The 14,132-nt window shown below is 37.8% G+C and overlaps 1 protein-coding gene across 1 annotated transcript in view; it reads right to left on the bottom strand.

Moving 5' to 3' along the window:
• Positions 1-14,132, bottom strand: part of UBE2J1 (ubiquitin conjugating enzyme E2 J1) — a 29,511-nt gene that overhangs the window by 4,830 nt on the left and 10,549 nt on the right. The window contains exons 3-7 of the mRNA XM_039232184.1: positions 13,693-13,824; positions 10,211-10,295; positions 9,341-9,446; positions 5,879-6,008; positions 3,895-4,014 (exon numbers count right to left, since the gene is read on the bottom strand). Of these exons, the coding sequence (XP_039088115.1) occupies positions 3,895-4,014; positions 5,879-6,008; positions 9,341-9,446; positions 10,211-10,295; positions 13,693-13,824 (573 nt within the window). The remainder of the gene's footprint in view (positions 1-3,894; positions 4,015-5,878; positions 6,009-9,340; positions 9,447-10,210; positions 10,296-13,692; positions 13,825-14,132) is intronic.

The raw sequence follows: 14,132 nt of genomic DNA, 5'->3' as shown, positions 1-14,132 counted from the left end.
AATGCTCAAGGCTTGCAGGGAAGGCTCTTAAGGAAAATAAAAAACAGGAAGGTGCGATCAATCCAGAAACTAGCACAAGAGATTGGTTCGGTTTAAAGTGTTTCTTTATTTTATTTTAAATATTTATTTTGAGAGCGAGTTGAGTGTGGGCATGCACACATGAGAGCAGGGAAGGGGCACAGAGAGAGAGGGAGAGAGAGAATCCCAAGCAGGCTCTGCACTGACTCGTGGGGCTCAACCTCACAAACTGTGAGACTGTGACCTGAGCTGAAATCTAGAGTCAGACACTTAATTGACTGAGCCACCCAAGTGCCCCAAAGCTTCTACTTTATACATGTTATTTTTTCCATTAGTTTGAAGGGAGAATACAATGCCTATAACCCTGACTAGATCAGGGAGCCTTATCATTACTAGGCCATCTCTACCACTTGGGAGATGTGGAGATGCAGGACCCTTAGCAAGTTATTCAACCTAAGACTCAGCTCCTTCATCTTTACAGTGAGGATAATATCCAGTTCTGTAGTTACACAGATTAAAGGCAGTAACGATATAAAGACACTTAGGTTACCCAACTACCAATTAAATATTAGTTAGTATTAATATTGTTACTATTAATATGCTCCTTGGGAAACACTAGATTTTGATTTTTAAAAAGTCATTACTTAGGACAGCTTTTCAGACCTCTGTTAGTATGATTAACATATTTAGAACAACAATACCTTAAAACATTGACTTTAGATATTTTAGTACATGTACTTAATGGAAATATTTATATAGACAGACTGCTTTAATGTAATGAGATTCCTCTATTTTAGATGCCTTTTGATGTTTATTTGAGAGACAGAGTGCGAGTGGGGCAGGGCAGGGAGAAAGAGAGAAAATCTGAAGCAAGCTCCAGGCTCTGAGCTGTCAGTACAGAGCCCGATGCAGGGCTTGAACTCACAAACCGTGAGATCTTGAACTGAGCTGAAGTTGAACACTTAACTGACTGAGTCACCCAGGCGCCTCAAGATGCCTTTTGAATAATATATTAATGACTAGTGCCACATTATAAAATTCTAAAATTTTTCCTATTTAAAACCGTCACATCACATCACATCAAGGGAAAACGGTAACAACCCCAAGGTTATAGACCCAGAGGAACCTATGCTATTTGGAGTTTAAGAACTAACTGGACAAAATCTTGGCAGTTCACATGGAATTGGCTTAGCATTTTCATAATGCTGTGTATGTTTGATGGTAGGCCTTCTAAATCTTTGGTGTTTACCTAAACTTGTCCAAACACACCTATCACTGAATGAAGACTTAAATCATAACAGTTTCCAATTCCTTAATTAAGATGAAGCAACCATTTGGGGGAAGACAGAAGTATACGACATCATATTTAATCTAATCTAATCTAATCTAATCTAATCTAATCTAATTAATTTAAAAAACCATCACAGTCACAAATAAGTCCCTTGTAATACATATAAATTTTCTATAATAATCTGGAATAACCTGCATCTGTGAAGGATCTTGTGTTTACTTTTTAATACAGAATGAAATTACTTATTCGGAACCTCAATCCCTAGGAAGAGGGAAAAAATCTGACAGACTGGAAGAACTTATTAAAACGACCATCCGTATTTTTTCCCCATTCTACACAGCTAAAAAAAATCTGCATCAAAAAGCAACAGATGGCATGATATTATCTGCTGTATTTAGACTTTGGGCAATCTCTCGCCCCCTCAAGGCTAAAAAAACATAGCTTATCTGGGATTTGATGTATAACATTTTAGTGCATTTATATTACACTTGCATACAAAGCAGCCACCCCTAGCCAAAACCAAGTTTCAATTACTTCCACTATGATCAATTTATATGATCCTGCTCTGAGATAATCTCTATATAAATGTAATTAAAAGCTAAATTTGCAACTGTAGACAATTTATTGCTTATTAATGTTTTAACCAGAATTGGCATCAATTAAAAAGAATTCTAAGTTTTATGAACTTTAAAATCAAAATGTATACCTGAAACTAATACAACAGTTGTATACTGCAATAATAAAAATGAAAACAAATCAAATCAAACCAGAATGGAAAATACCACTGTAATAATAACATTATTTAATTTACTTAAACTTCTTGATTTGTTTATCTGTATTTCTAGTATTTTTTAAATGCCAATCCTAAGATTCATTTATTCAATCAACAAATATGTACTGACCACCTAACTATATACAAAGCACTAGGTCAGGCACTGAGGCTACAAAGCAGTAGAAAGAGCTCTGGTTCTCAAGGAATTTATAATCTGGGAAGTAACATAGACAATAAGTAATTAATAATTAAATAAATTACAAGTAGAATAAGTATAACTGAGATATGCAACAGAGGGACTTGACACAGATTTAAAAGAGACTGAAGGCAGATTTAAATACATCACAATACCAGGAGACTATCCTTACAGGGGATAAAAGATCACCACCCTCCTCTCTGTAATCAGTTGGTTTCACTTTTTTAAAAAACTATAAAGTAAAAAACAATTAGAATTCTAAAGGTGAAGAGTAATCTGAATTTTTAAAAATATTTGAAGGTAAAACATTTACTGACTATTTGACAATAAACTATTTGTAAAAAACAAAAAACAAAAAAAAAACAAAAAACAAAAAAACAAACAAACAAACAAAAAAACCCATTTACTGACTAAAATAAATTCATAATATCCCTCTGCAATCCATACAATTACACGGGGATCATGTACAAATGACTTCACACTATACCTTGCACACTTTTTCCCTGTACTTCCATCTCCATTTCTCCAAGTACTTCCTCCAGAGCACCTTCCCTGCCACTTTCCCTCTCCAATCTATTCTCTCTGTCCATCTCACTCTCTGAGAAGGGAGAGAACAGCCACTCAGACAATTCAGTCCCACTTTATAGTAAGTTATTTCTGAGGAAAGGGCAAATCTGTGTTTGCCAGCTTCTATTTCAATTTCCCTGACCCTTTAAAATCCTCTCTAAAACTGAAGGTGGGGGGGAGAGGTAGCTACTCAACCAAACAATCTGTTACCAAAAAGACAGCTCATCTTTTAAATTTAGAAAGGAAAAGTCAATGTTACCCCCATAATTCTAATTATTTAGCAACTATTCAGTCACATTTTCTTAATCAATCTCTGATGACCTATGCCCACCAATATTTAGACAACAGGTCAGGGCACAACTAACGAGACACATAGCATTCATCTAATCTTTCATTCAACATTTATTGGACATTTACTATGTGCAAGGCAGTTGTGTCTAATACAACTTTCTGAGATGATGATGTTCAATATCTATGCTGTCCAATCTGGTAGCCACAAGCCCCATGTGGCTATGGATTACTTGAAGTGTGGCCAGTGCGACTGAGGAACTGAATTTTAAATTTAAATCTGAATAATTTATATATAAATTTAGATAGCTACATGTGGCTAGTGGCTACAGTATTGGGCAGGGCAGGTCTAAGGAAAACTTAGGCTCTAGTCCTTTATTGAGGGCCTTAACATGGCTTAACAGACCTACCAAAGATACAGTGCCTATTTAGAAAATGGCCAATGTATGCATAATTTGTTTTATTCAGTGTGTAGTGCTATATACTATATATATAACTAGCTTTTCAGAGAAATCAGAGAATTCTGCAGGGATGACAGGACCCAACAATTATTTAGTTCAGCTCCATTTAACAAGAAAGAAGGCCCCAAAAGTATGAATAATTTATGTAAGATGACAGGATTTATTACAGGGAGGGGTAGGCTGGAATCCAACTGTTAGAAGAATCAAAATATTCAGATATTTCATCTAGAGATCTCCTCCTCCTATTGCAAATAATGATAATGATATAGACATACATATATGTAGAAGACAAGAGCCATACCGATGAACTGGCTGTAGCACCCTGGAATGTTGTGGGTATATCGTCCTGTAAATCATTTAGTGAAAAAGAGTGGTTCAAGTCCGATTCGGCGATAGTCTTTCCAGATGAATTGACTTCTGCCTATAAAATAAGATACACCCAAGAGCATATTACAACAAATATACAAAATAACCCACAAGCCACTGATTCTCTCTTGGACTTATTTTAATTGCTAATTTTTTTTAATGTTTTTTTATTTGTTTTTGGGAGAGACAGAGAGAGAGACAGCATGAGGAGGGGAGGGTCAGAGAGCAAGGGAGACACAGAATCTGAAACAGGCTCCAGGCTCTGAGCTGGCTGTCACCACAGAGCCCGACGCGGGCTCGAACCCACGAACCGTGAGATCATGACCTGAGCCGAAGTCGGATGCTTAGCGGACTGAACCACCTAGGCGCCCCTAATTGCTAATTTAACAGCAACACTCAGTTAAACACTGAGCACGCACTTGTGTAAGACTATGCTAGGTATTTTAGGAAGATGCACAGACAATACTGCTCTCAAGGAGCCATTATTTGGTGAGAGACAAAGCTAACAGCCATGGTTCACAATCCACAATTCCAAAGTTTTTGGTAACTTCCAGGCAAAGCCTGACATATGAGATTATTAACAGTCTTTGCCTCACATTAGTGTAAATATTTCCAGGTTTGCTGAGGGAATATTAATAAATCTGAATACAGGGTACTGCCCCAGATCCCACTGCAGGTGCTAAAATATGGTGTATGTTTAATATTTTTTAAAATCTGGAATTCTGATGCACAAAACACATCTGGCCCTACAACTTTCAGAAAAGCAATTTTAAGTACACTCAGAATCCTCAGAAGAAAGAAAATAACCAACGCCTCTTAAGCACCTCCTCTTCCAGGCAATACAATAAATAGAAGGAAAAATTTCTCCTGAGAACTTGATAGGAAAGGACAGACAGGATATAAGAGAGGTGAACAGGGAGAAAGCAGCATGCTGCTGAATGCAGGCTGACATTTTTAAATAGAACTAATTAAATTCCATAAGTAATTATGTGCAATATATGTGGGAAAAAAGGATATCAGGGAGATATGCCAAAATATGAACAGCAGTTATTTCTTGGGGATGGGATTATGTATGATTGTTATTTCCTTGTAAATTATTGTATTTTTGGGGTGCCTGGGTGGCTCAGTTGGTTAAACATCCAACTTGAGTTCAGGTCATGACCTTGCAGTTTGTGGGTTTGAGCACCACACTGGGCTCTATGCTGACAGCTCAGAGCCCGGAGCCTGCTCTAGATTCTGTGTCTCCCCGCCTCTCTGCCCCTCTCCTGCTCCTGCTCTGTCTTTATCCCTCAAAAATAAACATTAAAAAAATAATAAATACATTATTATAGTTTTTATAATAATAGCTAAAGTTTATTAAGTAGCAGGGACAGTTCTAAATGCAATATACTTAAGTCAATATTCACTCACTCAATCCTCCTAAGAATCTACAAGATAAGTAACATTATTATTTACAAATAAAAAGGCACAGTAGCTAAGTAATACATCTGATGTCCTACTACTAATAAATAGCAAAGCTGAACTCTGCACACCAGCCTTGTATGCCAGAATCCAAGCTTGGTTTTTTTCTTTAATTTATTTTATTTGAGAGAGAGAAAGAGAGAAAGACTCTCAAGCAGGTTCCATGCTCAGCACAGAGCCTGACACAAGACTCAATCCCACAACCCTGAGATCATGACCTGAGCTGAAATCAAGAGTCAGATGCTCAAGCGACTGAGCCCCCCGGTGCCTCCAGAACCCAAGCTTTTCACTGGTGTGTTGTACTGCCTTTGTGAATGTGTATTGTTAGTGTCATAATAAGAAAACATTACTTGTAAAACCTTACTGCAACAGAACCCTATTGCCTTACTTCTTATCCAGAATTTGGACAGTAAACAAAAGGGTCACATAATTAGAATTTATTTACGAATTTAGACTACCTTAAAACTGATTTGTCTAGCCAGTTCCTTGGCTTCTTGGTCAGCTTGACTTGAATCACTTCCAGATTTTAAAGGCAGCAGGACGTCCTTCATGGCACAGCCACACCCCTCGCAACAGAAATCTTGTGATCTAGTAGGAAATAATTTTTTTGATGGGTGTAAGTTAAATACTTAAATGGTAATTCAAGACACTCAACTACTAAATGATTAAATTTAAAATGAAAGAACACTGGATAATTCCATATCGTATTCATCTATATGTAAATCAGACAATTATGGCAATAATTATAGTTCTGAGACAAATATACAAGTTAGGCTGGTATTAAAAAAGAAATTCATGTCACTTATATCTCAATTTTTAAAAAGCTAAAATAAAAAATCCAGGTCTTAGGTTCCATTTTTTTCTAATATACTATCTAAAGAAAACTAAACTTTAGATCTATACACCAAATATCCCAAATTTCTAATTACACTGTCCTCAAGATCACACTTAATAAAACTATGTTAAGCCTGTGGGAAAAAAGTCTGTTATAAAATTTAAATTATGTTTTAGCTGAAACATATATAAAACAGTAAAGAAGCCATTAAAAGTAGAATTTGCAGATATTTCCAGGGAAAAAATTTACAAATCCTATTAATCTAAATAGCAGTATAGGATTCTACTCATATGCGGAATTTAAGAAACAAAACAATGAACACAGGGGGAATAAAAGAGAGGAGCAAATCAAGAAACAGACTCTTAACTACAGAGAACAAACACATGGTTACCAGAGGGAGGTGGGTGGAGGGATGGGTGATATAGGTGTTGGGATGAGCACTGGGCGTTATATATAAGTGATGAATCAGTAAATTCTACACCTGAAATTAATATTGCACTGTATGTTGACTAGTTGAAATTTAAATAAAACTTGGAAAAAATAAAAACAAAAAAATAAATAACAATCTAACTTAAAATCCAAAGACTGAAATTTATCACTCATTATATTAAGTAGACCTAAGATAAACCTGTTCACTAGACTATTTCCTAAGACTTATTTGTTTTTCTATGTTTTCATTTTTCCCTCTGTAGTCCAGATAAAGCTAGAAGTGCCCTAAGGCTTACAAGACTGCTGAGGATTTGTAGGACTGGAAGTAAATATAATATATAGGAGTATGTATTGTTACATTGCTGAACTTTAAAAAGATTGTTTTATTGTATTTCCAGTTCAACATACTAAAAGCCTTAGGTCTTGAAAGAACATGTTACTGAATTTATTAAATCACTTCATGTGAACAACATCTATGTAAAAGTAGTATGACTTTAGTACTTGTTGCTGAATACTTTTGTTTCACCAGAAGAAGAACTGCTGTCCATATCCTTTTGAGAGACAGTTGTATTCAAATTATTCGCCTTAAAATGTGTCCACTTTATGAGGGCACCTGGGTGGTTCAGCTGGTTAAGTGTCCAACTTTGGCTCAGGTCACGATCTCACGGTTCATGAATTCGAGCCCTGTCTCAGGCTCTGTGCTAATAGCTCAGAGCCTGGGGCCTGCTTTGGATTTTGTGTCTCCCTCTCTTTCTGACCCTCCCCCACTCATGCTCTGTCTCTCTCAAAAAGAAATTTAAATAACATTAAAATGTGTCCACTTTTAACTGAGAAGTCAGATGAAACTTAAAGGGCAATGTTTATTTTTAATATATTAGTTTATCCACATGGACAATATTGCTACTATGGATGAATACAAAATCATGCTTTTATTTTTTTAATTTTTCATGTTTTATTTATTTTTGAGAGAGACAGCCCCCCAAATCATGCTTTTAAAAAGCCTCTACCACAGACTAAGAACATACAACTTTACGCAGGTAAGTCTAGAACAAAAAAACAAAGTTCTTTTTTTCCTCCTTATACATGAAATGAACTGAATAAAAATACCAAGACAGAAAGCCAACAAAGACAAAAAATTATATGTTCAAAGTACATATTATAATTTGCGACTAATAGCTGAAGTAAGGTATATCCCCAGAACTGGGAAATAAGGCTTAAAAAGAAAAGTTATTGGGGCACCTGTGTGGCTCAGTTGGTTAAGCAAAAGATTCTTTATTTCGGCTCAGGTCATGATCTCAGTTTGTGAGACCAGGCCCACATCAGGCTCTGCACTCACAGCACAGAGCCTGCTTGGGATTACCTTTCTTCCTCTCTCTCTCTGTCCCTCCCCTGCTTGCACACACACGTGCGTACACTCTCTCTCTCTCATAATAAATAAATAAACATGGAAGGAGGGAGGTAAGGAAGGAGGGGGGTAGGGAGGGAGGGAAAGAAGGAAGGAAGTGCTGCCTATGAAACCAAAGAGTCTATCAAATCTTTCAGACACTAAAATCTATTTGACTTAACAAACATCTATAAGAGGGCATATCCTGGACTGTCCTAGGCTATGATATACTGTAATTTAACTAACGTAACTGAGAGGCGGTAGACAGCTGAGCCTGGGGCAGGAAAATGATCAAGATCAAGAATTACAGAATTTGAGTACTTTTAAATATTCTTCTTCACCTCACTGCAATTTTGGAATCTTTAACATCTGTGAGGGATGGGCATACTATTCTAGGACTGGAAAGCCTCATGATAGGATTTCTTATAAGGTCCCTTCGGTATGCACACTGATTAAAAATTAAACTGGATTAGAAGTTGTTCTTAAAAAAATTAATCAGGGGTGCCGGGGGGGCTCAGATGGGTAAGCAACCAACTTTGGCTCATGTCATGATTTCATGGCTCGTGAGTTTAAGCCCTGCGATGGCTCTGTGCTGACAGCTCAGAGCCTGTGGCCTGCTTCGGGTTCTGTGTCTCGTTCTCTCTCTGCCCCTTCCCTGCTCACACTCTTGTTTCTTGCTCTCAAAAAATAAATAACCATTAAAAAAATTAATCTTTGCACTACTTTGAATCTGATGACTATTCTGGGTTATACAGACAGAATGCATCTGAAAAAAATGAGAAGGCAATACCACTAGAAAATTACAACTTGATAAAGAAAATTTCCTTTACTTTATTCAGGATCATTTACTGAGCACTTGCTTTGAGCCAGATACTATAGATGCAAAAATGGGTAAAATGGATTCCCTCCCTATCCTCAAGGAGTTTTTAATCTTATTATGAAAAGCCATATATAAATATCTGAATTGTTGTTTTCCACCTGTAATACTGCCCAAAGGGACACAAATAACCAGAACTGTTTTCTTGGAGAGGATATCTCCCAGTGTAGGTTGATATAATCAACTACTTTCTAAAACTGGACAGCATGAAATAACTTTTAGACTTTGGTCGTCCCTGAGTAATAAATTGTACAAATGAATTTCTAAAATAGCAAAACTAAGACTATATCCTGTCATCAAGGTAACTCACAAAGTAAGCGACACAACCTATCTACTAACTGCCACTACCCAGAAAAGTATTTCAATCTTAACAAAGAATGAAGTGCAAAACTTACTTTTTGGCAAGCGCTCTTCTCTCCTCTGGTGTGTAATCTAGAGAACCTATGGCTCCCTCTCCTTTTGTTGGCATAAACCCAATGATGGCTAATAATGCTGTTCTTACTGAAAGAAAAAGTAAACATCAATCTAAGTTGTTCTGTAAAAGGAACTGGGTTTACTCTAGAAAGGGGAAAAAAGACACACAGGCTTTCCCTGAAGAGGTGCAGGTAGAGTGGCTGTATTAAAATGGGGCCTCTGGGTGGCTCAGTTGGTAAAGCATCTTCACTCCTGATTTCAGCTCAGGCCATGATCTCATGGTTCCTGAGATCAAGCTCTGCATCACGCTCCATGCTGACAGCACGGAGCCTGCTTGGGATTCTCTCTCTCCCTCTCTCTCTGCCTCTCCCTTGCTCACAATCTCTCTCTCTCTGTAATTAAAAATAGAAATTTAGGGGTGCCTGGGTGGCTCAGTTGGTTAGGTGTCCAACTTCAGCTCAGGTCATGATCTCACAGTTCGTGGGTTTGAGCCCCGTGTCAGGCTCTGTGCTGACAGCTAGCTCAGAGCCTGGAGCCTGCTTCGGGTTGTGTCTCCCTCTCTCTCTGACCGCCCCCCCCCCCCCCCCCCCCCCGCTCACTTGCTCTCTCTCTCTCAGAAATAAATAAAAAAACATTAAAAAAATTTTTTTAATAGAAACTTAAAAAAATAAATAATAAAATAAAATGATGGCAAAAATCAAGACAAGGAAAGAATTTTTATTATTTATTCAATATCATCAAATTATTTATCCAAAACAGCTTCAATTTCAAGAGGGTGTTCTACTTAATAATTACGAATTGATTAGCGTTACAGAATAGAAGATTTATATTCACTTTAAATTAATACTCACTACTCCATGAAGGCTGCCAAGTTTCAGGATGATGTCCTGAGATGCTCAAGCAGATTTTCTTGCCTACTTCAAATCGTCCATTGGCCTAAGGTATAAATAAGCCATTTAAAACATATATACATACATATATATATATGTATGTAAATATGTTTAATATTATATAGTTAATAAATATAAATATATTTTACAAATAATTTTTTAAAATTCTTAAATATAATCTCCAAGGGGACACAGATTTTTGTCCTCTTATAGACACTCCACAACTATTACTTGAATTCTGAAAGAACAGTAAAAGCTGTTTTTAGAAGTTGTAGCAGCTGGGGGAGCATGGGTGACTCAGTCAGTTGAGCATCAGACTTTTTTTTTTTTAATTTTTTATTGATTTTTGAGAGAGAGAGTGAGAGAGAGAGAGAGATGGCATGAGCAGGGGAGGGTCAGAGAGAGAGGGAGACACGTAATCTGAAATAGGTTCCAGGCTCTGAGCGGTCAGCACAGAGCCCAATGCAGGACTGGAACCCAAGAACCATGAGATCATGACCTGAGCTGAAGTCGGATGCTTAACCACTGAGCCACCCAGATGCCCTAAGCATTAGACTCTTGATTACAGCTCAGATCATGATCTTGCGGTTTGTAGGATCAAGCCCACATTCTGCTTTGTGAGGAGAACACAGAGTCTGCTTGGTATTCTCTCTCCCTCTCTCTCTGCCCCTCCCTCACTTGCACATGCCCACTCATGTTTTCTCTCTCTCAAAATAAAGAAACTTAAAAAAAAAAAAAGGGTTGTAGTACCATTTTGAAACTGAGTTGCATAAATGAAATCTAAATACATAACTGACATATAAAGATGTCCTGATGTCCTCCTCTGAGCCCAATACTGTGCTAGGCTCTGTGAAGCATCTAAAAGAGAAGACATACAGAGGCTAGGATAAAACCTAAGAAGGACTTGGTGTCACCTAACTAGATATTGGTGCAGAAGGCTCAGACACAGGAGTGATTTCTATAAGGATGATACAATTTCATAAGACAGGAACACAAAAGAGGCAGATCAGAGATGATGATTTCAGTTTTGGACATGGATCTGTTGTCTTGGTAGAAAAGCTACGGATGACATATAGCAGATAGGCAGAAATAGACACATGCTGATGTCAGAAGATAAACATTTTTCGTATCTGACTTCACAGAAGTGACTGATGCAACCATTTTATAGAAATAAGAGAAAACAGCTGAAGTCCGAACTTGTAGAATATCCATATGTAAGGGAAGGATAAGGAAGAAGAGGCATGAAGTTAGCATATAAGCTCCACATAGCCAGAGAATTTGACTTATTCTCTGCCACACCTACAAGGTGCATGACATATGTTTAATAAATATTTGTTGAATAAAGATTGGAAAAGACTTTTCAAAAAGAGGAAGTGAACCAAAAAGAGTAAATACTGACAATCAGGAGAGCAGGGCCGATCCTCAGCCAGTGTGTTAACCATGACCATACATGGGTTAACTACTGGAATACTTCTGTACTGCCGGTGAACAGCTGCCGCCCCAAATACTCCTTCCCACCCGTTTTTCTGTGCACCAGCCCCACCCCGGGACCACTTGGCTTTCCCATGATCTAGCAACTAAAAAGGGACTCCTAACACAGTAGCCACCACCCTCCCTCAAGACTACCCCCAGAGTTAACAATTCTCAACATCACCTAATGTCTGTTCCTAGCAAATTTTAAATGCTAGGAACTTTATATTGTGATTATATTTACCATTCACAAGCCTTGACAGATGAGAAAAGTGATTTTCAATGAGATTATATGAGGCACCTGGGTGGCTCAGTCGGTTAAGCAGCCAACTTCAGCTTAAGTCATGATCTCACGGTTTGTGAGTTTAAGCCCCCGTGTCGGGCTCCGTGCTGACAGCTCAGGGCCTGAAGCCTGCTTCGGATTCTGTGTCTCCCTCTGTCTCTGACCCTCTCCTGCTCATACTCTGTGTGTGTGTCTCTCTCTCAAAAATAAATAAACATTAAAAAAAAAATTCAATGAGATTATATAACCTGCCTGTGGTCTAATGGCAAGAGCAGTGGTCAGAATCAGGTCTACTGGGTCTGAGACTAATGTTCTTTCCACTACACCAAATATACGTAAAAGCAGCATTAGTTTGGTATTTCCTAATGAATACCTTTGGTTTCACATTTTGCCACTCCATGTGTATCAGATGTTTAACATAGATGGACTGGGATGAAGACAAAAAAGGGGCAATGGGATTTTTTAAACTAGTCTCTGAAATTGGTGTAGTAAGCATGTAGAAACCAGACTACAACAGGCTAAACTTGAGTAAGGATATCTTGAAGTTATTAAAGAAAAAATACAACAGTTTAAAGAGGTAGGGGAGACACAGAAAGGTTTTGTTTTGTTTTAAATTTTTTTTAATGTTTGTTTATTTTCTGAGGGAGAGAGAAACAGAGGGTGAGTGGGGAAGGGGCAGAGAGAGAAGAAGACACAGAATCCGAAGCAGGCTCTAGGCTCCCAGCTGTCAGCACAGAGCCTGACGCAGGACTTAAACCCACAAACCGTGAGACCATGACCTGAGCTGAAGTCAGATGCTCAATCAACTGAACCACCCATGTGCCCCAACAGAGAAAGGTTTTTGTGTTTTGTTTTGCTTTTTTCAAGGTTAGGGAATACTTAGACATACTTGCAAATTAAAGGAAATGAGGGAAGGAATGCCTATCAAGTAAGAGAGGAATTTACTCTGAAGGAACAAAGAAGAGAATATTATTGGATCAATAGTTTTCCTTCACATGGAGATAAAATATATGAAGATAGAAATTCTAAGATCTCAACAGGGATAACAGAAGGGTGTCTGGGTGGCTCAGTCGGTTAAGTGTCCAACTCTTGATCTCAGTTCACGTCATAACCTCATGGTTGTGTCATCGAGTCCCAAACAGGGTTCTGCACTGACAACTCGGACCCTGCTTGGGATACTCTTTCCCTTTCTCTCTATCCTTCCCTCACATGCACATGCCCACACACACTTTCTCTCTTTCAAAATAAATAAACTTAAAAAAAATAGTAATACTATAACTAACATTTATTGAGGACTCTGTGACAGCTCTTATTTTAAGAGGTATATGGGAAAATGAGGAAAGGAATGTAAGAAAGTTGAGAAGCTAAAGGAGATGATGCAATTAAGAGATACAAGAACATTACCCTCTACTGAGTACTTACCAAATGTCAGACACTGTGCCTAGCACTCTGCATACACTAATTCATTGAATCCTATCAACCACACTATGGCAACTATGCATTCATTAGCATCAGTAATTCCGAGGAATCATTTTTGGGGGAAAATAATTGTACTACCAAGGCGTGGTCCCCAAAGACAAAATTATGATGTTCAACTTTATTTCCTAATGAAAATGAGTACGCTAAACACACTCTGCAGTCACTGTTAAGAGTTAAATCACAAACATTCCAAAATGCCAAGAATTCTTACCGTTAAAAGGATAATGCTTGGTGGTTTCATGGGATACTCAGGGGGCAGTACTATTCGTCCATGATAAACTCCTCCATCAAAATCAGAATCTGGAGGCCCTCTAACTGTGAAGTGCCATTCAAAAAGGTTATCCTGAACAAAAAATAAATAAATAATAACCAGCAAGAGATCAGTAACATTAAAAGGTCTGATCATCTTTATCAATGAGTATCAGAAATATTCCTGGGTAAGAAAAATTAAATGTTTCATATTATTACTGGAATAGTTTCTTTCTTTCTTTCTTTAATGTTTTATTTATTTCTAGGAGAGAGAGAGAGAGAGAGAGAGAGACAGCGTGAGCAGGGGAGGGTCAGAGAGAGAGGGAGTCACAGACTGAAACAGGCTCCAGGCTCTGAGCTGGTAGTCAGCACAGAGCCCGACGCGGGGCTCGAACCCACGAA

This window comes from Hyaena hyaena, unplaced genomic scaffold, assembly GCF_003009895.1.
Source record: "Hyaena hyaena isolate Hyena2069 unplaced genomic scaffold, ASM300989v1 scaffold_66, whole genome shotgun sequence".
NCBI classification, from domain to species: domain Eukaryota; kingdom Metazoa; phylum Chordata; class Mammalia; order Carnivora; family Hyaenidae; genus Hyaena; species Hyaena hyaena.
The sequence above is the reverse complement of the archived record's forward strand: the minus strand, read 5'-3'. Positions and strand labels throughout refer to the sequence as shown.